Source organism: Lagopus leucura, unplaced genomic scaffold, assembly GCF_019238085.1.
Source record: "Lagopus leucura isolate 7727_CA_CO unplaced genomic scaffold, USGS_WTPT01 Super-Scaffold_100004, whole genome shotgun sequence".
NCBI classification, from domain to species: domain Eukaryota; kingdom Metazoa; phylum Chordata; class Aves; order Galliformes; family Phasianidae; genus Lagopus; species Lagopus leucura.
Genome location: NW_024962264.1, coordinates 18,045,408 through 18,071,031, shown reverse-complemented (window position 1 = coordinate 18,071,031; position 25,624 = coordinate 18,045,408). Strand labels below are relative to the sequence as shown.

At 39.2% G+C, this 25,624-nt stretch overlaps 1 protein-coding gene and 2 long non-coding RNA genes across 3 annotated transcripts in view; all 3 read right to left on the bottom strand.

Annotated features, from left to right (window-relative positions):
- The window catches only part of PAPSS1 (3'-phosphoadenosine 5'-phosphosulfate synthase 1), a 37,523-nt gene extending 30,285 nt beyond the window's left edge, over positions 1-7,238 (bottom strand). Inside the window, exons 1-2 of the mRNA XM_042871749.1 lie at positions 7,033-7,238; positions 33-147 (exon numbers count right to left, since the gene is read on the bottom strand). Of these exons, the coding sequence (XP_042727683.1) occupies positions 33-147; positions 7,033-7,092 (175 nt within the window). The 5' untranslated portion in view covers positions 7,093-7,238. The remainder of the gene's footprint in view (positions 1-32; positions 148-7,032) is intronic.
- Positions 7,239-13,791: 6,553 nt separating this feature from the next.
- LOC122180198 lies at positions 13,792-17,485 on the bottom strand. The gene is made up of 3 exons (XR_006178941.1): positions 17,464-17,485; positions 15,760-15,866; positions 13,792-14,913 (listed from the first exon to the last, which is right to left on the bottom strand). It is a non-coding gene; the product is annotated as an uncharacterized LOC122180198 (long non-coding RNA).
- Positions 17,486-17,488: 3 nt separating this feature from the next.
- Positions 17,489-24,958, bottom strand: LOC122180199. The gene is made up of 3 exons (XR_006178942.1): positions 24,810-24,958; positions 22,504-22,569; positions 17,489-17,637 (listed from the first exon to the last, which is right to left on the bottom strand). It is a non-coding gene; the product is annotated as an uncharacterized LOC122180199 (long non-coding RNA).
- Between the last annotated feature and the right edge of the window lie 666 nt (positions 24,959-25,624).

The following is a 25,624-nucleotide window of genomic DNA, read 5'->3' as shown; positions in this document are numbered from 1 at the left end:
ACACAAAGAGCCTCAGAATTCCCTAAATGTACCTGTTAACCAGACTGTGCATCCACGGAAACCACTTCTTGTTCCTACCACTTGGCCTCTCTTATTTCGGCTGACATGATGAGCTTGGTAGGTAACATTGGTTGCCCTCTGCATTCCCTGTAGAAATAGTAGTTGATTAGATCTTTAACTTCTAAAAAGGTAAGCTGGCACACATAAACTCTTATTCACAGGCACAAAGACTGAGAGACCTGCCAGTGGAAGCAAAAACAATACCTAATCCATCTGCTGCAGCAATTCAAAGGATGAAAGGAAGTTACAAAAGTCACCCACAGAAAACCACTTTGCGCTCCTTCTCTGACACCTGGGTTTACAGGCTAGTCAATTACTGTTTTCAAATGCAGCTGGCTGAAAAAAATTAACCAAAGAGAGATGAACTGCTATATTTGAATCCTACTGAGTCACTTAAATCTAAGAAGGTCAAGCAGATTCCTCTTACCTCACAGAAATTAAGGTTCCTGTCATAAACAGACTAACATTAGCCCACTTTCAACTCAAAAAAAGACACATTTTCACTGCAAACTATGCATGCGATTCACCTTTCAGTTCAGCAGTCACATCTCTGAACCACATTGCCTTTACCCAGATCTTAAGTCTCCAAAATTATGAGGGCTGCTCTGAAGGTAATGCCTCCTATTTTACTATATTGCCCCGGATATCAGAGATGGATGTTGGTGGTATGGCAGCAAAGGTTGAACCTTGCCACCAATATTCCCTTGCACGCTGTTGCTGTGTGACAGATGGCAGCAGCGGTCTGACAAAATGGCGTCTGACATGGAAGTGTGTGTGAAGCAAAGGTGTGGAGCTGAATCCTTCCATGGGGAAAAAATGGCATCCATTGACATTCATGTACACTTGTTGAATGTTTATGGAGACCAAACACTGGATGTGAGCACAGAGAGGCATTTCAGCAGTGGCAACAGTGATGTGACAGACCAGCCATGCTCCAGTTAGACATGCAAATTTTTACAAGCATGGCATGCACACTCTTGTTCATTGCTAGTGAAAATGCATAGCTAATGGTGGTGACCATGTTGAAAATAGTGCTTTTGTAGCCGAGCATACGTGCTTTAAGTGGTGCTACTGAGTTCTGTCTGTTGTAGTTTCCATGGAAACAAACGCAGGACCTTACTTCCAGAGTGACCTATCTGAGACAGTTACTGTATATTCTGAGTCTATATCAAATAATGTTTCTAAATGATTTTTTAAAGAACTTACTTACAAAGTAGATTTTCTGACAAAATTCTCTCGTAACAAATCTGGTTAAAGACTTTCTTAAAACTATCGAGTCATCACAATAAGCTGCTGCATCATCTTACACAAGATGACAATGTTGTCAAGCACCTTTCTTAGTGTAAGCCAAAGGAACAGGAAAATCAGCCTCAGCATCCCCTTGAGCTTTGCTGGCACCCGGTTACAAGAACTTTGTTCGTTCAAGATCAAGATCTTAGATAACCAGACCCAGTACAAACAACATAATAAACAGAAATGAAAGCTTCAAGAACATGCTGAGGGTGGGACTGTTTGCTTATGTAATGTTGCTTTGACTTCTCTTGCTTACAGATTGCAAAATATTTGTATTATCTTCTCTTCCATCATTATATCAATGCTAGCTGGAAAAGATGACAATGAAAAAAAAAAACAAGGTTGGATATCAATCAATGGAGTACTAGCAGAGAGCTGCTCAGAGTTTTAGCACCATCACAAAATAGGGTTAACAGAAATACATTATCTACTTATGACTTCAAGAAATACTGTTGCATCATTCTTTAGAACAGTTTTTCAAAGTTCAGCTTATTATTAGAACGTAACAGGATTGTATTTATTTGAGTGGTTGTGTCTGTCCCTGCACAGCTGGGCTCAAAGCTATTAAAGAAACTCAAGGTAGGAACAGATGTTCAGATTTTTAAATAAATCAACTCTGTAACTCAGCAGTGACAGTCAGCATCTAAAATTAGAGGAAGACTGAGTAACAATCCATAAGAAACCACCACCTGCACAGGGTATAGCCACGTAGAACAACATTCCATTCGCCAATTGCATTATCCTCAAACAAATTATCTTCTACTTGCAAAGCTGTTTTGCAGATAAAAGTCAGTGCAATAAAGCTAACTAAAACTAAATCAAAGAAAAGTCCAAAAAACAAAAGTCAACAAGTCTTTCGTCTTGTAATAGAAACAATGATGCACTACCTAAAATCAGAAAGCTCTGAGTAGACACAAACTGTGTCACAAAAAACAATGAAAACTGTTTAAGAACTCTGTCTTTAGTTAAAAGGAAAGATACACTGTGGGCAATGAATGCACACATCAGTCCAAACTAACATTCCCTCTCATTTAGTCAAGCTTTACCATATTGTATAGTCCCAAAACACAGCTCCCCTGCCACTGTCTCAGTAGAGCTGCAGTAGATATTCATAATAAGTAACATTTCCTCCAGTTTCAAACATGAGGTATCTTGGTTTGCCTAACACAACTGCTTTGTTATATGTACTTAAATAATTTCCAAAAATAAAGAATTTCCATTAAAATCTCCCACCCTTCAAAACAAAATTATATTTAAAAAAAAAACACACCCATGCTTTGCATTCAACTCATAGCATGGGCTCAGTTATCAGCATAAATACTTTGGAGGTTAAGTGTGCCACACAACAGGACTTCTTCCAGTCTGCATTCAGTGAATTACATGAGGGTTTTGATTTGTTTTGTTTTCCAGAACTAGTAAGGCAGCAGCAAAACTGATCCGGATATTTTACTAGCCCTACACCTAGAAAACACATAAAACCCTGAAGAAGCAGGCAGAGGTAATTTTTAAAATGATAAGAAGGACATACATTTAAAAAGAAAATACAAAAAAAAAAAAAGGCATCAAGTAAGGAATTAGCAAATAAGACAAATCACAGCAATGAAAAGGCCAAAAGATTGCTAAAACAAAAAGGCACACAAGTGCAGTAGAACAGTCAGCAAGCTCAGTGGTGGGACAAAAATACACCTGCATTAATACCTCCATCTGAAAACTAAAATACCCAAATAGTTTGCACACATTCAGAGACTCACCCATGCCCAGCAGGATGGGTGCACACAAATGTACACCAACTATGCAGCTCAGTGGCAAAATCCTCCTTAACTTCCAACAGAAAAGAGTTTCTTATGGAAGCACATTGGAATGTTAAAATCTAGCAAGTTATTCTCGTTGCTGACAAAAATAGCAATGTTTTCTAATCTCGTCTACTTTCCTACTAAGTCGTCCACTACCAACACTGAACAGCAAAAGCTGAGCAATCAATCACTGACAATCAATTACTGGCACACACACTTACTACAAACACTGCTGTGGCACAGAAGAGTACTTAGGAGCAGAGATTGGTTGTGCTCATAAGTTACTTTGCCAGTCTTCAAATTCCTGTACTTAAAATTTGATGAGTATCGATTAGTGAAATTTAATGGTCATCCAAAACAACAGCAGAAAAAAAAGAACAATCATTTCATTTTATTCTCTAGCAAAGCACTGCTTACCTTGGAGAACACTATAATGGATGTTAAAGGAAGTGAGGCATATTAAAATGAGTAACAGAAAAAATATTAATGTAATATCAATGTTATGAGAAAACTTTTTTCTTTTTTCTTTTTTTTTTTTTTTTTAAAGCTAATTTAAATTTTCTAGCCTAATTACAGTCCTTATAATAATCTCTACTGAAAAGATACACTAGACAGTTTGGGTTTTGCTTTGGTTGTTGTTTTTTGTTGGTTTTTTTTCTTTTTGTAAGGAAAAATGGCATCAATCTCAAAGGCCTACTTATCTCTTTTTTTCCCCACAACCATTGGTAATTTCATCACTTGATTTGCCCACAAAATTCTTTCTCCCCATGTTACAGTTCAAGTGCTTCCGCACTGCTTTTAAAAACACTCCCTGTTCCCCATGTTAAATAATAATAATGCTTCAGTCCCCTGTTACATGGTAACTGTAATGTCAGACAAGAAGCGTGACATCTTTTCCCTTTCTTCCCTCCTCTCACTACGCCGGTTTGTTTCTCATATGAAATCTGAAGTGCCATCATAAGCTCATATTTTTGCATAAAAGATGGGGGAAAAAAAAAAAAAAAAAGAAGAATTAAAATAAAAAGTTCCATCATGCTTCAACAGCCACCTGTCAGCAAATCTTAACTTTTCACAAAAGCAAGACCTCTGGGTTAAGAAGCAAAGCTTCCAATGTCAAGTAGAGATTTCCCAAGCTACAGCACTAACTCCAGACAGTCAGCTTTGAGGCTGGAAGCATCAGGAAAGCACCATGTACACAACAGGTGAAGTTTCTAAACAAATCATATATATTCAAGAAGCTTGGACTAATTCCATTAAGTGTGAATACTCCTAATACTGCTAAAAATTTCCACAAGCTATCAGCAAACACATCCACCACCTTCTCCCTAGAGCAGTCTTATCTTCAATGCCTTCCTCACTTCCCAACCGCTCCAGACATTTTCTAGGCCATTTGCTTTCTTGTTCACCACCCATCTCTTGTAAGACAGGGATATCCTGATAACAATATATTTGTATGACATTTATACTCAAATTGTATGTTTCTTTTTCCTTCCAACCTGTTCTCTTCAATAGCCAAACAGCAACTTAAACACACAGAACATTTCCCATCTTCTCTGTCTGCACACAAACAACTCAGCAAAATTGCAATGCCACATGTGCTACAACAAATGCACTACAGCCCACAGCCTGTCCGCTCAACTCTTCAGATGAGGTATGAAAAGCTGATGGCTAAAAGATCTGCCAAGAACGCCTTCCGAAACTACCTTTTCAAATTCAGGTTTGAAAATTTGTGCTTTGGAATGAAGGGCGAGTCTAGAATTGACAGCCAAACGCTAAGATTTTTACCATTGTTAAGAAACTTACAAAGCACCAATCCATATTCTGCCATAGCCTACAGCATTACATTTTCTCCCACCAAGATTTACAGCAAAAAAAAAAATCTTACTTTCATCCTGATATCTGCTCGCTGGAACATGTTTCACTACAGTGATGCTCATACACTATGTACCTACGTATGTACCTTCGTACATCGCCACCCAATTAGCTAAACACACACACCCCTGCCACCTACACAGACTAGATTCACACAAGGCTGCCTTTGTCAGGAGTCTGAATGCTGCGGTGGTTTCAAAAATCACGGTGACAGAAAGCAAGCAGAACATTTTGAAGCACTGTGGATATAAGTGACTCTGCAACAACCAGATAACAAATGAGTTTATCTTTACCTGTCAGCTGCTGTGACCACCATCGGCAGCTCATTCACCAGTGTTGAATCCAGTCATTAGCTGGCAGAAGGAACTAATCAAAATGAAGTACTAACTGCAGAAATGCCTCAGCCAAAAATAAATACTGGAGAAAATTATCATTGCCTCATTTTGCAGGTAATTCCTAACACTGCAGGACTCAAAGCTGTGCTAAGGAAAGCGTTACACAAGTTTTCCAGCTGAGCGAGCCACAAATACTGGCATTGTACTGTGTTGGGTGCTGCTCTGTAACTCTGAGCACACTGTGCTCAGAGGTAGGTCTGGCAAGTCCACGAACACACGCAGGGGTTTACCCAGATGGAGGGGCATTCTGAAGAGCACCAGATGCCCAGACAAAGTCAGGACGACACAGCTCTGCCTGCTCTCCTAAGGGCTGCCAGTCCCAACGGGACATCAGAAGCTGCTATGACCTCGTTCTCCAAGGAACAGACACAGCCAGAAGTGCCAGGACATTTGAATATTTGCAGAGTGCATGAATCAGGATATTTTTTTTCCAGCAAATCATATTGGATTTAAGAGAGCACTTCAGCTGAGGCCTTCTGAAGAAAAAGGAAGAGACGGAAGACTTCCTGTTTGCCACGTATCTTTTGGCCCTCACTGACATTCAATGAACTCAGCAAACAGCTAATGTTAATTAAGTTTTTTTAGCACAATCTCCCTGCTTTGAGCAAATCCATCACAATTCTGCTTCAGACAAACTAAATGATGTCGTGTAACTTTAGAATAAACTTCGTTGCCTCCACCTAGAAAGGATTCATTTCACTTTCTTCTTGATAATATTTGATTTCAACTTTTCCTCACAGAAGCTGGAAGAATGTGATTTACCCATTACTCTGTTACATAAACAAGTTGAAACTCGCACACAGCAGAGGAGGACCGGAATGGCACAGCACCTACTTAACCTCTTATAGTACAGAAGCAGCTTCCTCATTTTTCCAGGACAGTGATGACGATTTCTTACTCTTTTAGTAGAAAGCTGGGGCCTGTTCTGCTCACAGCAAGCATCAGCGACAGCTCTGCAATGCTGCTACCATACCAAATAACTTCCAGACCTTATCTCTCATCCGCTTCAGCTCAGAGCTCTTTGACAATAATCACGCATCTATTTCTCTATTTTTTTTTGCCTCTTACTTGCTTTGCATCATCAGAAGTATCAAATGTGCCCAGTGAAGGCCTGCAATGTGTCTGCTAAATAGCTGCATTCTGATCTGTGCTGTACGCCAATCTCTCTCCTCCTTTGAATGAAGGCTTTAGTTAAGTTTTTTCTAAGCCCTGTCTCGACAGTTTTCCACAGAACACCCAGCATACAAAGAACCTCAGTCCTGGCCACCCTAGCTGTGTGAATGCCCGCATTGTGCATCACCTTCTTGACTCTGCCTTCTGCCACATCGCTGGAAGAAGAGTGCTGGCGGCGAAAGCGGCGGGGACGAAGCCCCCAGCCCTTCCTCACAGGCGGCCCGGGCTCCCCGGGGCAGGACGGTGCCTTCCAAGGGGAGACCGCGGCGACTCCGCCTGAGGGAGCGCGCGGCCGCTCTGGTAACGGTCCCAGCTCGCGCGCGTCTCTCCTCATCCCTCCCGCTGTGGGGCAGGGCAGCACCCAGGCCGGCCGCCACATCACCTCAGAGCCTTGGCCGCGTCTCCCTCCTCCCCACGCTCCTCCGCCCGCCCGCCCGCTCGCTCACCCAGCTCGGCACCCTGTTGCTCAGCTTCGCTTTCTTGCACTGGCTCTCGGGCAGCTCCATGGCCGCGGGAGGACGGATGAAGGGAAATAGGGAGGGCGAAGACGCGCGGTGCCCGCTGATGCTCGATACGGACGAAGCTGCTGCTGCTGCCGCCGCCGGCTGCTGTGCCGCGGGTAGGGCAGGGAGGAGCCGCGGCCCGGCGGGAGGGAGGAGGAAAAGAGAGAGGGAGGGAGGGAGGCGCGGTGGGAGACGGCAGCCCGGCGTGCGCAGCGCCGTGACGCGCCCGAGGGGTGGAGGCGGCCGCGGGGCGCCGCCATTTCCGCTGCCGCCGCGCTGGGCGGAGCGCTCTCGGCTGCCCCCGGCGGTCGGCGGGGCTCTGCCGGCACGGGGCTGCGTCCCCGCGGACCGGCACGTCGTCGCAGGGGAAGAGGGGGCCGTGCCGCAGAGCTAGGCTTGGAGCGTCGCAGTAGTGGGCGCTGGTGGCGATGTGGCCCCGGCGAGTATGGTTTCCATTCACCCCCTGCTTCAGCCGGACTTCTCCATCGAGTCAAGCTAGGAAACGGCTCTTGGCCTGAATTTACAACTGTGTGTCTCTGGATTCTTAGTTCAGAAGGGAATTGCTCTCACACACCCAGGTGCTAAGCTTATGATGGAGGTGATGCTGTACTGGCATGAGTGGCATTTACTGTGTAAATATTGACGTAGTTATACTAGTTCAAGACAGGCACTGCTTTAGCACTTAAGTGCTAAAGGTGAAAACGGTATCACGCTAACCCAAACTGCATTTTGTGTATACGTTAGACCATTTACATCTGTAGATTTTTTGTCCTCTGACGTTTTCAACAGGAAATTGAAAGGCCCTACTTGCATTTACTGCGCTTTGTCAAAAAGACATCCTTGCAAAGGACCTAATGCAAGGTAAATGACCTTTCTGAAATCAGGAAGGAAAAAAAAAAAGCTGTCAGGTAATGTGAAGGACAGAATTATCATTGTGTAACTAAGATATGCAGTGACTGAAGTTGATTGTTTGGTCTTGACTTAAACAGTAACGTTGTACTGCTCGGTGCCCTGAAAAAATTGTCCAGCAGACGATCCCTTGTTGTATAGGGACATTCTGACAAACAGTGACAGGGAGAGGGCCTGGATTTTATGTAGCTGAATTTCTCACATAATGTTCGCCCAGGCGTGAAATGAAAACTATCATGCTTCTGTGGAACAGCAAGTTGGGAGCTTCTCTGTTGAATCACACTGAAGGCAGGCTTGGTTAACTGCACACTGCACAGCATTGTATTATGTGGCTTAAGAATAATCCTAAATCTTATTTCCAATCATAAAGACTGGAAAAAGACCTCTAAGGTCATCTGATCCAACTGTCCACCTATAACCAACTTTACCCATTAAACCACGTCCCTAAGTACAACATGTACACGTTTCTTAAACACCTCCAGGGACGATGACTTCAGGGAGCTGCATGATTCCTTCAACAAAACATTGTGAGAAAGCTGATGAATGGACCTTATATTAGCGAAATATATAGATACACGATCAGAGAAGGTATGTAATCTTGAAGGTAATAAGCAAACATTTATGAACAACTTTTAAAAAGACCACCTTTTTATCGCACTAATTTTATAAAATTGTGTATACTTGTGTATGTAGTATAGTAAAATATTAACTATATAGTAAAGCCGCACACCTGGATTAGATAGATCAGGCAATCTATGTTTACCTGCTTTACTGAGGCTCATGTGACAAGCATAGGCCATATTTCATCAGTTCTTGTTAACCATTTCAGTGAAAAATGTGATGATGGTTTTGATATAAAGAAGGTAGATGTGTAAGTCCATCCAGAACTGCCTATGCATTTTGCTTCTCTAAGATCTTAACCTCCTCAAGCTGTTGAAGAGGGAGATAAGAACAACATTCTATAAATGTAGGAAATAAAGATGTGTTTGTTTATACAGAGATTTGGAGAAAAGGCACAGCCTATGAATTCTTTGTGAGGTTACATGTATGGGTGCATGGCTATTAAGGTGTAAGTTCCAATACCACTTTCCTGAAATCTTCCTCAATGGGATGGTTTAGATATACAAGCCAGGTGTTTTCTGGACTCCAAAAACAAATTTCTATGGGAGCATAGTGAAATTCATAATAATATGATGAATCTGATGAAATGCTGTTATTTTCTTAATCTGATTCCAGTCAGAGTTCAAAAACCATTCTCATGGTGGCAGATGCTCTTGCAACTGTTCTCCATCATGCTGTGTGCCTGTGCCTTACTAAATGTTGTCTGTCAAGAAAATGAGGGGCAGAAATGATAATATGACCTATAGTCTTTGGCTAGTCTGAGACCCCAAAAGAAAGTGACCACTCTGCCTTTGAAAGAACCACCAAGACTCAGTATTCTAGAATTGACTGTGATGCTGAATACTTCTGCCAAACAACTACTCTGTAAAATTAGCATAATGAGTTTGAATTTAATGTTCTTTTGAGAGCAACAAAAACAAACCATTCACTACTATTTGTGATTAATTTCAAAAAAGTAAATCACATAACAAAAGAAGATATATGTGAGTAGAATCTAGTAATTACTAGAATCTAGCACAGAGAATAATGAAAGAAACTGTGTTGGATTTTAATTTGAAAGCTGAGAAAAAGAGGCTTGAGCACAAGAGAAGTTTTAGACAAAGTATCATAGCACAATACTAGAAAAGGACTGAAAAAGGACTGTCAGCTCAGAGCACATTTTACATACAGAAATCAGAAATCATAAAATAACAGCTCACAGGGAAAACTTTAATTTTACGTAGGGAGAATGCCACAGAGAATAAGCCAGCTTCTATGTGGCCACTTACACAATGCAATACAAATCAATCCTAAACGTACAGTAAAAGTCTCAATCTGCACTGCATTACCTATCAGATACATGGCACCATAACACTGTATACATAACTGTATGTGGCCATACAGTTTCAGTCTTCAGAAAATTTGAGCTAGGTACTAACAACAGTAGGAAAAGGATGAATTGATTTATTTTTAGTTATGTTCTGAAGAAATGCAGGAAAAAAAAACCAATTATTTTTAATGATTTATGTAGTCAAAATATTGAAATATTATGTCTGACATTCTTAATGTAGTGCTTCAGGAGGCAACCTTTCCCAAGATTTCAATGAAGCAACACAGCTAAAATCAGTCTATAAAGCGTCCAAAATTAGGCAAGATTATTTTGAAAGGATTCCAGGTATCAATAACATAAAAAGAATGTCTGAATTAGAATATATATTAGAATTCCTTCTCTGGCAGCCATCCAGTTCCAATGACATGACATGTCCACGTAAACATGCATACATTCAACACTTTTTCTATAGGGGGGAAAAAAGAAGGCAAACTACAACAGCATAACTCAAGTAGTCAGGCAGACAGGTTTTTCTTTGTGTTTTATTTGAGAAGGGTAACTTTAATATAGATATTGCTGCCTTGCATAGAAAAGGCTTATTGCTGTTCTGTCAAATACTTTTAAAAGTAGGACCTGGAAGCAATCTTTAATGGCTCTTAACCATTGGTTGCTTATCCAGTGGTCTCCCACTGGAGATGCAGTTTTTCCAGCATACAGACCTTCTGGGAGAAGAAAAAATTGACAGCCAACACCACTTTTAAATTGTTACCTGACTTTAACCAAATTAACATGTGGATAGCTCTCTTGTAATGCAGCTCATGTTTGTGGGCAATATATGTTCATCTAAGTACAGAATACAGAAATATAGGAAGTTCTTTGTACACCTGAGAAAGATTGTAATACAAGAAATGTTTCTGGGAGCCAACTCTCCATCTTTAGCAAAAGCATTTAATAAATTCTCTTGTGTCTGGATTGATAAAAGCATCCAGCAGAACAATCCAGCTCAGCTTTTTAAAGAACCCACAAAAAGATCAGCAGAATTGCTAATCAAAATCCTTGGTGATGAGAATGCCATTTGCTTTCCAGTATGCTGCTGAACGTTCAGCTGAGATTTCTTTTTATGTCCTACAATACAGGGGATTAGAGGTCTCTGTCCAATTACGTTACCAGCATTTCCTCTGCTGCGTTGGCTCTTTGGACAGATGAACTCAGTCTCTGTTTTGAATGAAGTGGTCAGCCTTGATCTATTTTAGCTAGTGGTGAGAGATTACACTTGGTGGCCATTTGCCATCTCTGCAGCGAATCTGAGAAGTAGATGGGGGAGGTATTGTCTTGCAAAGAGGGACAGCAAGGGGTGGGAACAGCTACTCGAACTCAAGCTTCAAACTCCCATTGAGGTAGTAGAGTGCTCACTCATTAAAGTCGCATTTAATTTCACTTTACAAGTACAAGGAAGACTGTCAGGTGTAAAGCAAAAGCACATAGCGCACACTCCATATGTTGCAAAAAATTACACAACTCCTCTGGAGAATGACCACTAGGGGTCATTCAGTGAATAAGAAATATTTAAGGCAGTTGCTTTTCACTTCGGTGATCTGCTTTGCATTTCAATTGTTTTGTTCATAATTAAAAACAGTTAAATTTACAAGAAAACTAAGTACTGGATTCCTAAGGATAAATGTCTTTTGAACAATTGTCTATCCCTGTATCTTATACACTAAGTGACTGCTGACATTTTCAGGAGTGTTGCTTACTTGGGCTGGAGCACAGGCATACAGCATGATACCTGAATAGTCAGTCTGTTGTGTACTTCTGTCTTTAGGTAAGTAACAGCCTAAAAACTCTGGTTCTAATTCCAACGTTGAAAAGTTTGAAAGTAATAATCTGTTTGGTAGCTATGCATATTCCAAATTACACTGTCTTTTTAAAAATTTTTGTAGTATATAATTTCACTGTTTTATCAGTCTTCAGTAGATAAAAGGACCACTGTGTTTTTTCCTTAAACATCAGGAGCAAGATGGACAAGATGCGCATAGGGTTTCTCTGGTGAAATGAAACTAAAGATAGGACAATTAAAGATTTTCTCCTCTGTTCCAGTTTAAATATTTCTTAAATAGGTGAAAAAAGTGTGTACGTGTGCAGAAAATGCTTTTTGTATGGGAAAACAAACAAGCGCACAGACAAAAAAACCTTATGACAATCCTGCAAATAAGCTAGACCTGTTTGTAACTCTACACTTAAGACTGAAACAAAGAAGGCAGGAAGACAGGTGGGTGTTTAGGGAAGAAAACTGGGAGAAGGATGAGCAGATTCAGCTCATCAGGTGAGCAAAGGCTAAAAACACAATAGTTCTTACCCAAAAGCCAAGGAAGGAAGAGCTCTTTTGAGCTGTGAAACTGCTAGGAAAGATGAGCTGGGAAACAAAGCAAACATGTACTAACAGCTTGTTTTCTTAGGGAAGAGGGCATACAAAGGACTTTCACTCTCATCAACAAGTCTAGGACATAACGTCCTTAAGAATGTTTTGCCAAGTCGGTTTTGTTTTCCATGTTGAAAGGGATGTTCCTCCCATTAGAAGATGGTTTTCATCTGAAGTAAAAATACTGCACATAGAAATCTGCAGAGTAAATTCTTATGTCTCTGTACTTCAGAGTTGCCTTCCCACCAGTTTTTCATAACTGTTCAATCACTTTCCTGCTTGCTACTCACTGCATACATATATCATTATAATTTTTATAATTAGAATGTAAACAATTTCCTTAATGAGAGAAGAATTTCTTTCAGAAATATTTTAATGTAGTTTCTTCCTCAGCCATTTGATTTATTGCAAATGGAAACTGAGCTATTAGAATGCTTTTCAATAATTTATTACTCACAACATACAAGTCCATCAACTAAGTATAAGTCATTTAGGAGCAAAATCTCCATCCTGAAAAGATTTTTGGGCTGCTAAATAGAGAACTATCTCAATCATACCCACCCATTGAGTAACACCCTGTTTGCCAGTGCAAAAAATGGCACAGCTCAGGAATGCAACTTAATTGATTATTACCCTTGAAATTATTTATTTGAAAGAAAATTTAATAAAAATTGTCTTCATCAGTTTGGGTAAATACATGGACTTTTAAGTTCTAAAGTATTCTAAGTGGAGCTAGCAAGTCCCAGGATAATTCATACTCAAACACTGCAGTTACAGCTTTAAAAGACTGAAAAACACTCTGCACGAAAAAGTTTTATAGCTACAAGTGTTGTACACAAGGACTGTAGTAGATCAGTGAATTGCCACAGAATCACTAAGCTTTGAAAGACAGGTTCACAAGAGTCACTGCTGAAAAAGTGCATAAAAGGCTTCCAGAAGAGTGTGATCTGCTTGTTAGAAAGCAGGACGAGGATCATGGAACGCATGCTAGCAGAGGAAAAAAAAAAAAAAAAAGACATTTACACATTGAATCTCCATTATTTGTTGCTGAATATCAGACCTTTTGATGTAAATTTTGGAGAAAAGCCAGGAACCATTAAAAGCACATAGATGTTAACCACCTTTGAAAAACAGAGCGCTTCAAATAGGTCTGCACAATTAGTGCTTGACTGTAAGGATTTCAGACTTAGCTTTGAGTTTCAATTTTTTGTTCTGTAGCATATGAATATTCATTCTTTTTAGTGTTTTGCGTTGCTTTAATTTCAGGAAAAAGCTTTGAAAAGGAAGACATTTCATCCTAAATATTATTATCATACACATTAAATAAAGTTTTCTAGTGTGATAGCATTTATTAGTATTCAATTACAATGAATGCATTTCAGTGGAGAGCATTCAAGGGCCAAAGCTAACAGATTCAAAACACACTAATTCAGTTCAGAAGGTGTTTAAACCCAGCAATTCAAGTGAAGAGCAAACAAAACTCTTCCATAATGCATATTTTCACAAACTACAGAGTTTTCCTAAGGATTAAAAACAAATATTTGCCAGATGTGCAAGCTTGAAGCAGCTTTAACTGGAGGTCTTCATTCAAGACATCTCTGAGGAGCTTAGAATTCATATTTTCCCAGTGTAACTGCCTGCATTACTAACCAGCGTTATGGCAGAACCACTGCAGGCTGTTTTGGTGTTACGTCATACTGAGATTTGGTCACTTCCTGCAGACCTGCCACTGATTAAAGGTGCCAGCAGCAACTATTGGTTAGTTAACTGACAGCTAACTACATTCCCAAGTAGTCTCACCTCCCTGGTTTGTACCATTCCAAGGTCTCACCTCCCTGCTTGACCTTACTGCAGCTGTGAGCAGAGCAATAGAGAACAGCCTGTGAAGCATTTGCACCCAGATCTCTCACCATAACTTAAGTTGGAACAGATGATTAGTGCGTGTAATCAAATCAAAAGGAGCTGAAGGTTTTAGCCCCTTTTAAGAGGCTTTCAGCCCAGTAGCTAAGGATCAATCTCTTAATGCTAGAGTAAGCATTTATTTTCTTTTGCTCCCTTCAATGTTCAAGATACTCTGTTATGCTGACAGACACACAAGTAAAACTGAAACTGGAGAACTACTGGCAGTTTAGAGCTTCTTGCAGACACAGTTTTGATCAGACTCATTTACCTAGTTACCTGCATTCCTCTCCATCTCCTCAGATGTTCTCTCTTAGAACTAGAACCAAGGTAGAAACTGGGAGGGAGCATTTTATAAAGGTCTCTGAAAAGTAGACCTTAGAATTCTTCACAGTTTTGCAATCTCATTGGAATAACCTTTTGAATCAGTAGAGGTTCCTAACCACAGAGCTAAACAAGATCACAAGGGTGAGACCTGGAAAAAGGTCTAGGAATTGTTGTTACTGTCTGAAATAGACTTGCAGTATCTTGGGCAAGCTATGCAGGCCAGATAGGATTGCATCCAGAGTCTGACATTTTGTTCAGAGGCAGCAGATATTTCCAGGCTGGTACGTGTCTGTTCTGCAAAGCTTCAATTTTGGCAGAAGAAATTCTGAAGAGCACAGCCCTGTGAACAATGCATTGGAAACCTTCAGAACAGCGCATACTGAGGTGGGAAAAGAATAGAAAGAGTTCCTTTCATTGCCATGCAAAGAAGGGAGAGACAGGGAAGGAGGCAAAGAAACAGATAGAAGGTGTATATCTGGTTAGAAAGTTCTCCTGAAACAGACTGCAAAATACCTCAGTAAGAACGAATCATTACTCCATAAGTACTGCAAGCATTTGTTGTTCTTATTATTTCTTTGTCATAATACTTTCCTGCCACTTTTTATCCTATCAGACCCTCTCTCTAATGTCACATAGTTAGAGATGTGCTACAGAATTATTCACTGGCTACAGTCAGAATGGGACTGTCCTCCTCATGAATATTCAGGCAGCAACTACAGTGAAATGTCTTCATGTTCATCTTTTGCTCTTTCTACCACTCAGAACTTCAAAAGTGGAACAATTTCAGTTCCTTGCCTTCAGTTTAGTTTACCAAAGCATTATTTACAGACTTGCAAAAACAAACAACTTACACAGAATGCAACAACTTACTTCCATATCAAGAAGAAAATATTAAATACCAAATGCTTAAGCCTGGAAATTTCTATTTCAGTTTCACTGTTCACCTAGATCAACGGGCATATATACATCCTGCTTCTCTCCAAGTTATGAAATAAGAATCTCAGCTTTTCTTAATAGAAATTCCAATCAAGTAATCTAGATGACTGCTAAACACGGTTATGAATAAACAGTATTTACATAGAACACATTTGTACTCATGAAGCAGATATGTAAAGTTTGTCTGATTATGAGCTGTGTTTATCCTGGACTTCAAACTTTGATTCTAAGGCATGGGCCATTTCTTTACCTGCTTTTTGAAGCAGAGTTCCAGGGGAAGTTGGCACAGGATCACAGCATTTTGACTATAATCTTTTGGACGAGGAGATGCCTGTATGACAACATATCCTTTCTAGTCTGCAATGGGAGAAAAAGACAGTTTAAACCACATATCACTTGGTTAAGAAGATAAAGAGGAAGAAAAAACTTACGATGGAGAGGCAAAGAGATTGAAAAGTAGAAAGAATAGATCTCCTTGGGCATTTTGTCCAAAAGCAGGTAGATCAAGTGCAGGAAGAAGTCCTTCATGCTGAGCAAATACAATTTTAGATAAAGAGAAATGCACATCGCGCTTGGATATTGTTTTCCTACCAATAAATTTGGTACACTGTAAGTACTGACAGATGATATTTTAGGGTTTTTGGGCAGCTTCCTAAGACTTTGCTTCTACATCTATGCATGCCCTGAAAACTAAAACACTCTCCATGTGAATCAAACTCCTCTTGGAAGTTGTTTAAACAAAGAACTCTGAAGCGTCAACAATAGGCATAGGTGTCAGTTTGTTGAACTGCATGTTCGGTTTCAAAAGGGAGCATTAGTTTGCACCTCACAGTACAAATACAAGCACCTGCAGTCTCTTTATACTACAGAATCTTAACATATATCAAGCTCAGTGGACTGCGTGCAAACAGCACAATCTGGTAAGAGTCCAAGGAGCAGGCTGACCTGGTTTCAGCATTTACTCATTTATTACACTGTGTTTCATTTGGTCATGAATGATGTGATTGCATTTTGTTTGGTATCTCTAAATCCTTATAAAGGTTGTATTTGTGCGTGGCTCTAAAATCCACACTCAGTGTTTAAAATATATTCACATGTTAATTTACAAATGACTCAAGTAAGTTTCAGCAGAATGCTCAGTAGTTACTAGGAAAATTTTAGGAGATTATTATGATAAATATTTTTTCATATTTACAGTATTACTCAGACTTGGATTGAAATGATTAAAAAAAGAACCATGCAAGACGAAAGAACACTTCAACAGTATGCCTTTGTTCACAAGAAAATTGGGTTGCAGAATCATCTTTCAAGATGCTATGATAGAATGAAAAACAGAGGTCACAGTAACTTGAAAAAAAAAAAAAAAGACCATTTGGATAGGAAGGACAAAGAAGCATAACGGAAGAAGTTAAAGTAGAAAACAAAGAAAGCTTTGAATTTGTAGAGTGAGGCACTTCTAGCAAACTCATCACTGAATTCATAGTCAGTTATCCTTTTGTACAAAGTCTCCCATTTCAATTTTCTGCTAGTCTGAAAATTGAAACAGACGATCAAGATAAAATTACTTGAATTATAGTTATTTGTGTACAGTTTCCTCTTCTTTCTCAACTAAAATTGTTCTTCCCAGGTAAATTTTAGAGAAAAGTATCAGCATCCCATAAACATCATTTGTAACATTTCCAGTGTTATCATATTCACTGATAAATTAGGGTAATTAATAAACTTCATGGTTGTTTTGCATGGGAAAAAATTGTTACACTTCATTTAGCTTAACACATCTAAACACAAGCTATGTACTCATCCCACAGTGTGTCAACATAGTGCTACCTAAATTCAACCTAATAAATCAGAGGGGTAGCAGCAAGAGGCTTTAGTTGGTTAAGTTCTAAGGCAAGATACTCTGACCTCAATAATTTGTCTAAATAACTATATTGACTACACAGAAGTAAGGTACCTTTAAATTCCCTCTGTAGTAGCTGGTCAATGGAACAGATGGAAGAGCACAGTCTTGTTACTGCAACAAGGTTGTTTACTGCCAAAGGACTACTTTACCCATCTTTCAATCAACCAGGTTTTTTGGAGGGTAGTGGGATAATGCTGTCATTTAGCTCTTTGTACAAAAAGAAACCTGCAATGATCACAAGGAGGGTCGTGACAGGAAATACAGCTATTTCTTGTTTATAATAGGTACAATCTCATAAATCTCTAGTTAACCCAAAATACAGTCCAGACAGAGATGGAATAAGTTCCTTCTAACTGAACTATTTTAACAAACTGCTTGTTAAGTTTTTGTTGTTGTTGTTTTTGTTTTTTTAAGAGCATCATTACTGTTTTGTCAAAATGCTTTGGTTTAGGAATAGTATTTTCATAGCAACCCATTAAACTTAATTTCAGCTCACGTTGCTTTTAGTCCATAGTTCAGTAAAGTTGTTACATGACTTAAACCAGAACATGTTTTCAAAGCTGCATTCGAACAGCCGGCTACCTGCTGTGGGGGTAGCTCCATGTGATCCTGAGCCTTTGTGTCTAGTACCTTTGTTCTTGTTCAATTGACCCGGATCGTAAAATTACTTCATTTCTTGCTGCCATTCACATTCACCTTGCCTCGTGTGCCTGGAACAGTCTCCATTCTCTTGCATCCCTTACATTTGTCTATACTTGCAGTTTTACAGCAGAGCTAATAGTGACCTGCCCTCAGTGTGTGAAGAGAGAATTTAGCTACAAAAGTGCTTGTTTCAGAGTGCATTTTCAGCACCTAGTTGTTCTCTACAGATTTTGTTTTGGTATTACAGAGCTGAAAATGAATAAGGAGGGTTTTGTGGAACCTGTCATTATAGCACTCCATGAAAACTGTACTAGATGAAAGCCTAAAGCAACTACTGTGGGAAACCACATCAAGATCCAGCTTGTGTGTACTTACACAGCAGCCTATTAAAATTTATTCTGATCTGATATATGACAACGTCCTCCATAATCTTCCTGTGTAATCTAAAATAGTAAAAGTACAGTTGAATGCATCTTTTTTAGCCCAGAGAACACATTTCATACATTTCTTGGAAAAATTCCCAGAAGGGTAGTTAGGAAGGGATGGGCTAACCTGATAAAAAAAAAAAAAAAAAAAAAAAAAAACCAGAGGAAGAGAAAGCCAAGATAAGCAACTTACACACTTGCCTTTAAAAAAAAAAAAACTTTTTAGGTGTGTAGGAGAGGTATAGATACAGTTGAACATATGCATTCAACAAAACTATAAAACCAGTCATTTCTTTCCTACACATGTCATGAGAGGGCTCAAGGCACAATGTTCACTGCCAGTTCTTTCATACAGAACAATTTGTTTGACACATAGAACACAAACTTCTTGCAGACTTTCCCACTTTTCCCTGAACCTCAAACAATGCAAGCTTTTCATATTATTTACTCAGAAAAGCGTAGCTGAGATCCAGCATGCAGTTTTCCACCTTTCCATAAGATTCACAGCTCAGAGAACAAAATGAGCAGCCATCTTGTTCTGAAATGACACAGCAATATATCTTCTGACTGAAGGAAAACATGGGAGCATCCATCTCTGTGCACACACTTCTGCATACATGGTACTTCTTAGTCTCTATATAATTTGGTAGGTTTGGATAATTTCTTTCACTCCTCAGTTCAGCCTCACCCTTTCCATCTAAGACCACAGTTATCAAACCATTAGCTTGAAAGGCTCTCTTTTAGGATTAACAGTTATAGCCACCCTTGTGATACATCAAGACAGTCTTCCCCTCGGAATCTGTAATCTTTCGCTTCATTTGAAGCCCCTGATTCACTGTGGTTTAAAAAAAAAATTAGAAGGAAAATGCATTCTTTGGCACTAAGGAAACCCACAAGCTTCTGGCCTTTGTGATTAATCTATCTGATGCCCAGGAAAACAGATGCCTTCCTTCACCTTAATAGGCATGTCCCTGAAATAGCAGGCATGGTAAACATTGACCACCTCTTTACATTTCAGGACATTAACAAAAAAAATCTCATCCAAGAGACATTGTTTTCAAAAATGTAGAACAAATCACTGTATCTCTTTGAATATTATTGTTTAAAAAAGGCATCCGTTTTCTTTTCAGGTGCTCTGGCTTCAAGAGAAACAGCTCTGATCTGTGGTCAAGGCTTTGTAGTATCCATGGCAGAGTAAGACAAACAATGATGGGAGAGCCAGAGCCTAGCGGGAAATACCAAGGCCTTCTATATTTCCAGGTGAATGGTGAAACTTCACACTCATGCCTTACAGAAACTTTAACTTGATGTTCCTTCTTTAGTAAGCAGAAATCAGATTTCACCGGAATCATTACTGGGAATGCTAAATGGCTTCATTTATAGATGCCACTGAAAGGGAAAATCCAGTTCCTTTCTCAATGAGCAGGAGTCCAGATTCCTTCTTGAAATTTTTGCAGTTCTCTTTGATGATCCCTTTCTACAGCACTGGACAAATGGTAAAATTATTTCACCCTGGAATTGTATTTTTAAAATAAATTTCAGATGAATATTGTGAGGATCTAATGTACAAGTTTTAATATTTCACAAAATAATAGAAATGCAGGATACCTTAAAAATTTCAGTTCTCCAGTGCTCTACCTAATTGGAAAAAATCAGTTTCAAATATTTGCTGCACAGCAGACATTTGTACCATTCCTTACGGAAATACCTTGATCTTTGTATTTGCTTGTGCTTTCTGCAAATTCTGACAACAACCTATAGCCTGATGGCCAGTAAAATACTGTGCAGTTGATGCATCTTTTCTGTTCTGTTTTGAAGTAAACTCTGATAAAAAAAAACCACCATAAGCTAATGAGGAAATGCATTTGAGAAAGTCAGAATAATATAAAAAAATGAAAAAAACAAGCGGCATCTTTTAAGAATGTAGAATACAACACTGATACATATGACCAAGCTGATTAGTAACTGTTATGGTAAATCATAGTGACTTCTAATAACAAAGAGAAACAGGCATTTCTGTTCTAATGTTCTGATTAACTCAAACAAGACAGTTTTGGCAAGCCGCCTTCTTTTATTCCCTAGTTTAGATACAGCCCCTGCAGATTTACTGACCATTAGGCCGGCAGCCAAATGCTTTCCATTTATGTGCTTATTATCACTCATGGAGGGTAACCTTTCTACCATAACTGATTTTAAAAGAACATTTAAGTTCCTTTCAAAAAAGGAGTAATTTGCTTTAAATGCAGTATAGGATTTTCAAAGTTATCCTTAAACCATTTATGCCTTCACCACTGGTAGAAAGTCTACCTTTAACCAAATTTGAAATGACTGTTTTTTAAAAATAAAGTATGTGGCTTCTCCAGCTTTTCTAATTTACTTTGAAAATTTTTCACTTTAGTAGTAACTAATTTAATAAAAATAATGTGAATCCCTTGGATCCTAGAGAACACACATGCTGCTTTGAGAAATATGGAGAAGCACTGCCTGGCTTAACTTAATGTGTAGTTGTTTATTCAGGTAGCTCAGTCCTGCTTCAATAGCACAGTACTCCTTCCTGAGCACATTTTTTTAATACATATATTTTACCTCTGTTACTGTGCCTTAAATAGTGACCTGAAAAGCAGGGGACTGGTTAATAAAGCAAACAAGGCAAGTACTGTGTCATATTACTCAAGATCAACAAATGAAATATGGGTAGAGAAAGTTACCTAGTAAACTACAAGCCTATTAAACTTTAGTAGTATGCCAGGTTTTAAAACACCCAACATAAGAATTACCAATACATCAACTTAAATGTAAATTTGAAAAGAAGTGAAGGGTAAAGAAGTCTTCTATGGGAAGAAGACTGTACGAGATCTACCTGGATGCCTTTTTCAGATAAATGCAAAACAACCCCTTCTTTTTTTCCTAGTTTAAAATAAAAGCAGTAAGCCTAATTTTGATGGACATCATGAAACCTTTTGATACACAAGTCTTTCAAAACTTAGCTGAAAATAAGAAAGATCACCATGTAAGAGAAAATAAGAATTTAGGGCTAAGGAATGAACTGGAATCAGATCAAAATCACAGAAAAACGTAGATTTCTTGGTGTTGGACAGACTGTACTATCTTCATTGCCAGGGCAAAAATAAAAAGATTCAACATGTTACACTGAAACGGGAAGTGTATGCTTGGAGCAAAGTTACCAGCTGAATTTTCTAGGATTAGTTTGTAGACTAAAAATAGTGGATAGTATCATAGCTAATTTTGGCACACTGTAAGTGTGCTTATGACATTTTCTGATGACAGAGTTTGGAGGCAGTGCCAAAGCAGAAAACGCCTAGAACATCATAAAGGTCATTGAACTTCAGTTACAGAAAGTGGGTGAGTTTAAAAGTACAAAGTCCAAAGTCGTCCCCCTTTCAAATTACTAACAGGAATTTTCTACTACCTGCTAAAGGTTTATGATTTAGAAAAGAGGCTTAGGTAAATAAAAAAAATAATAAATCAGTATTTTCATCTGTTGGAGCAAAATCACATCCCCTCAGGCAGAACTACCTATGAAAAAATGTTTCCCTATGGAAACATTGCAATCCATGCAAGCATTCAATCCATTATGTAAGATTTTGATATGGCCTTTTCTGGAATAATGCCAAATGGACAACAATCCTGATGAAAGAGATTTAAAGGATTTATATTATATAGTTTGTAATCTTTTTATTATTTATCCACTTGAAATGTGAGGAAATGTGTATTATCACTCTCTGAATATACTGGAGATGAAGAAAGGGGGAAAAAGAATACCACCAGAAGGAAAGAATTTAAGAACAACTCAGTTTCAGCATAAGATCACCTGCATATATTGTAATTTCCATGATACATTTTTATGACAAATATTTCCATATGTCTGGGAAAAAAAAAAACTACTTCAGCAGCTTCATTATAAGGGTATGGAGTAGAGGAAAAAAAAGACCAAAAAAAAAAAAACCCTTCAAAATTATTTTAAGATGAAAGTTTTATAAATTTACAAGTGGGGTTAGATTACCTGTTAAGTTACAGGAAGAAGCTGGACTCCATAGTCCACAAAAGTTTCTCTGATCCTACGTTCTTTCTAGAAAAAGAAAAGCAGGTAAAAAGGCAACAAGCTTTCTGTCCAAATATAAAGAAAAAATTTAAATGATATGCAGCTGTGATCTGATCACCAGGACCAAGTTTAGCTGGCAATAAACTGGGCTCTCTTACTTGAAATTTTGGAATACTTTACTATTCTGTTTCTTTCACAGCATACCCAGCTGCTCTTATAACTACTTCTGGGACATTTCCAATGCAGTTATGGGAGGTCGATCCGTGTCCTATCTGAGCAGTTCTACTTTCGTTTCCATTACAGCAAATAAGGAATTGTTTTCACTATATAACAATTCAGAGCCAGAACCTCTTCTGGTAAAGCTCTTGTATACCACCTATGAAAACAATTTGCTCCCCAGGGATAGCACCTCAACAGAAACTGCTTTCAAGTTTTAGTGAGTTTTTGGCAGAATGGAAAGGAGTTCTTGAATTTTACGTACCTATGACACAGATACATCCAGAGAAGGAATAGTCAGTACAGCAGAGATGAGGACTTACTTGAACACGTGCAGAGGAAAGCCACAAAAATGGCCCAAGGGTTAGAACACCTCCCTGTGAGGACAGACTAGGTGAGAGAGCTAGGGCTGTGCAGCCTGGTGAAAAAAAGGCTCTGGGGAGACCTGAGAGAGCCTTTCAGTATCTCAAGTGGGGATGTAAGGAGAAAGGGGACAGACTCTTTATCAGGGTCTGCTGTAACACAACAAGGGGAAATGGTTTCACACTAAAAGAGGGGAGATTTAGCTAGGACATAGAGAAGACTACATTTACATAAAGGGCATAGGTGCACCAGCACAGGTTGCCCAGAAAGGCAGTGAATGCCCCATCCCTGGAGACAGCCAAGGTCAGGCTGGAGGGGCTCTGACCACCTGACAGAGCTGTAGGTGTCCCTGTTCAGTGCAGGGAGTTGGAACAGATGGCCTTCAGGGGTCCCTTCCAACGCAAACAATTCTAGATTCCATGACAGCTTTCTACAGCTGCACAAACCCAGAGGTTCTGTTTGTCCTAAAGCTCAGCTGGTTTTGCCAACACAAGCAATTGGTCTAATAAAAACCCTTTCTCATTAAAGCCTTGCCTTAAGCATCTTGTAAGCAACAGGGGAAAGCCAAAACTTAAAAGCTCTTCTTTGACCACATTGTTTATGATGGAAACAGTTTATAAAAGTCTAAATAACATAACTGATGGACAGCTCTATCACTCCCAGTCTTGGGCTCTGGGTTTTGGTGCCCTTGTTCAGTAACAACTGACTTCTACAGTTGCACTGCCCTCAAGGCAGCCAGTAACTGTGCTCATTCCCCTGGAAGGTCCATGGAGCAGCTCCCTCACATCACCTTTCCTCCCATCTACACAGCACAGGCAAGCCTGGGCTGTGCTGAAATCATGTGGATCAGTGCCAGCATACAGCCCGCTGCTGCAGCTCTGACCTGGCAGCTCTTGCCTTCAGGGGCTCCAGGCTATTGCTGCGCATCTTGGGGTGCCTGCCACTCAAGCCTTCCATTCTGGGACAGACACGTTTTGTCACAGGGCCTTGGCATTGGGGCTTGATGCTCCCACAGACAGAGCAACTATCAAGGAGGCCATTTCAGTGGTGCTGTTGGCTCTGCTGGGTCAGGAAACACAAAAGGCAGTGGGCATCATGGGGCCTCACAGAGGGAAGACCTCAGAGCTCCCAAGAGGCCCCTTGGTCCTACAAAAATGAACAAGTTTATCCACAACTCCCTGATGCAAATTCTGCAGCTTCTGCTTTTCCAGAGACATTTAGCACTAGGTCAGAGCTTGTAAACTCTTCGGGTGGTCTCCTAAGGCAGCCAAGCACATGGGCTATGCTTTTATTTTAAGGAGAAATGGGAAAACCATTTGATTACAAAGGATGCTCAAGCAGGCCTCTTTAATTTTGATTTCTTCCCGCTTTAAGCTATAAATATAGCTGAAGATTACAAAGGGTTCTTAAGTAAATACCAAAAGACAACATTTACAGTTTTCCACAGAGCTACACCCTAACCAATAATACAAGGGAATCTGTCCAAAACTTTGAAGTGTTATTATAGTTTGCAACATGGCAAAACACTGGAGTTTCTATGTATTTATTTAGCCAGCCACCACTCCCTCAGCAAGTTTCTACATCTGTTTATTTGCTACATCAGAATACACAAAGTTAAGAGTTGTAGTATTTTCCAGATATTTGTATCACAAACTCACATTCGCAATGTCTCTTTAGCTTTTACTTACATGATAAAAATAAGACCTGCTTTTAATCTATTTTGAGAGGGAAAGGAAGCCTTTGATATGATAAATCTATTTTGTCCTTAGTTGTTTTCTTCCCACTGCATGTTTTTCCCATGGTTCCAGCAAGAAATTTTTCCAAAAAATATTTTCTGCATTGGATCCTATTAAATAAACAAAAGAAAACAGAAGATGATAGATTAGTATTGTTGTTTGTGACCATTTGGTAGCACATAGAAAGCATCAATTGGTACAAATGATGTAGTTTAACCAAACAATATAATAAAGCAATTACAATTAGGGTAATTTATTTTAATTGTCCGTCACTTGGATTACAGTAACTCATGTGCCTTCCAAAATCAGATTCAGTAACTGAATTATTTCAGAAGACCAAGTATTATGGTTTGTTTTGTTTTATTGTTCATTGATTTTGATTTGTTGTTTATTGGTTTTGATTTGTTTATTTGTTTAAGTTAAGAATTTGTCAGGTTGTACTGCTTATGTTACATTTTGATCTTTTTCCAAAATGACTTTCACCTGCAGTAATGTTCTGTAATAAACTCTGTAACATTCATACACCAAGCAAAATTGCACCCTCCCTTCTGGTAGATGTACTGCATTGCAATTTCACTTAAAAGCATTGTCAGTATATTTAGCACGAGCTCTCTTCTTGTATAGTTTAATGTACTAAAGTTTATGGAAACACCTTAACAGACCTCAATATCTCAGTCAGGTGCAGACTAAAAAGTCAGAATATTTATTTCTCAGAAACAAATGGTGAGATTTCCAGGGGCAGTGAAGTTGATATTTACCATGTATTG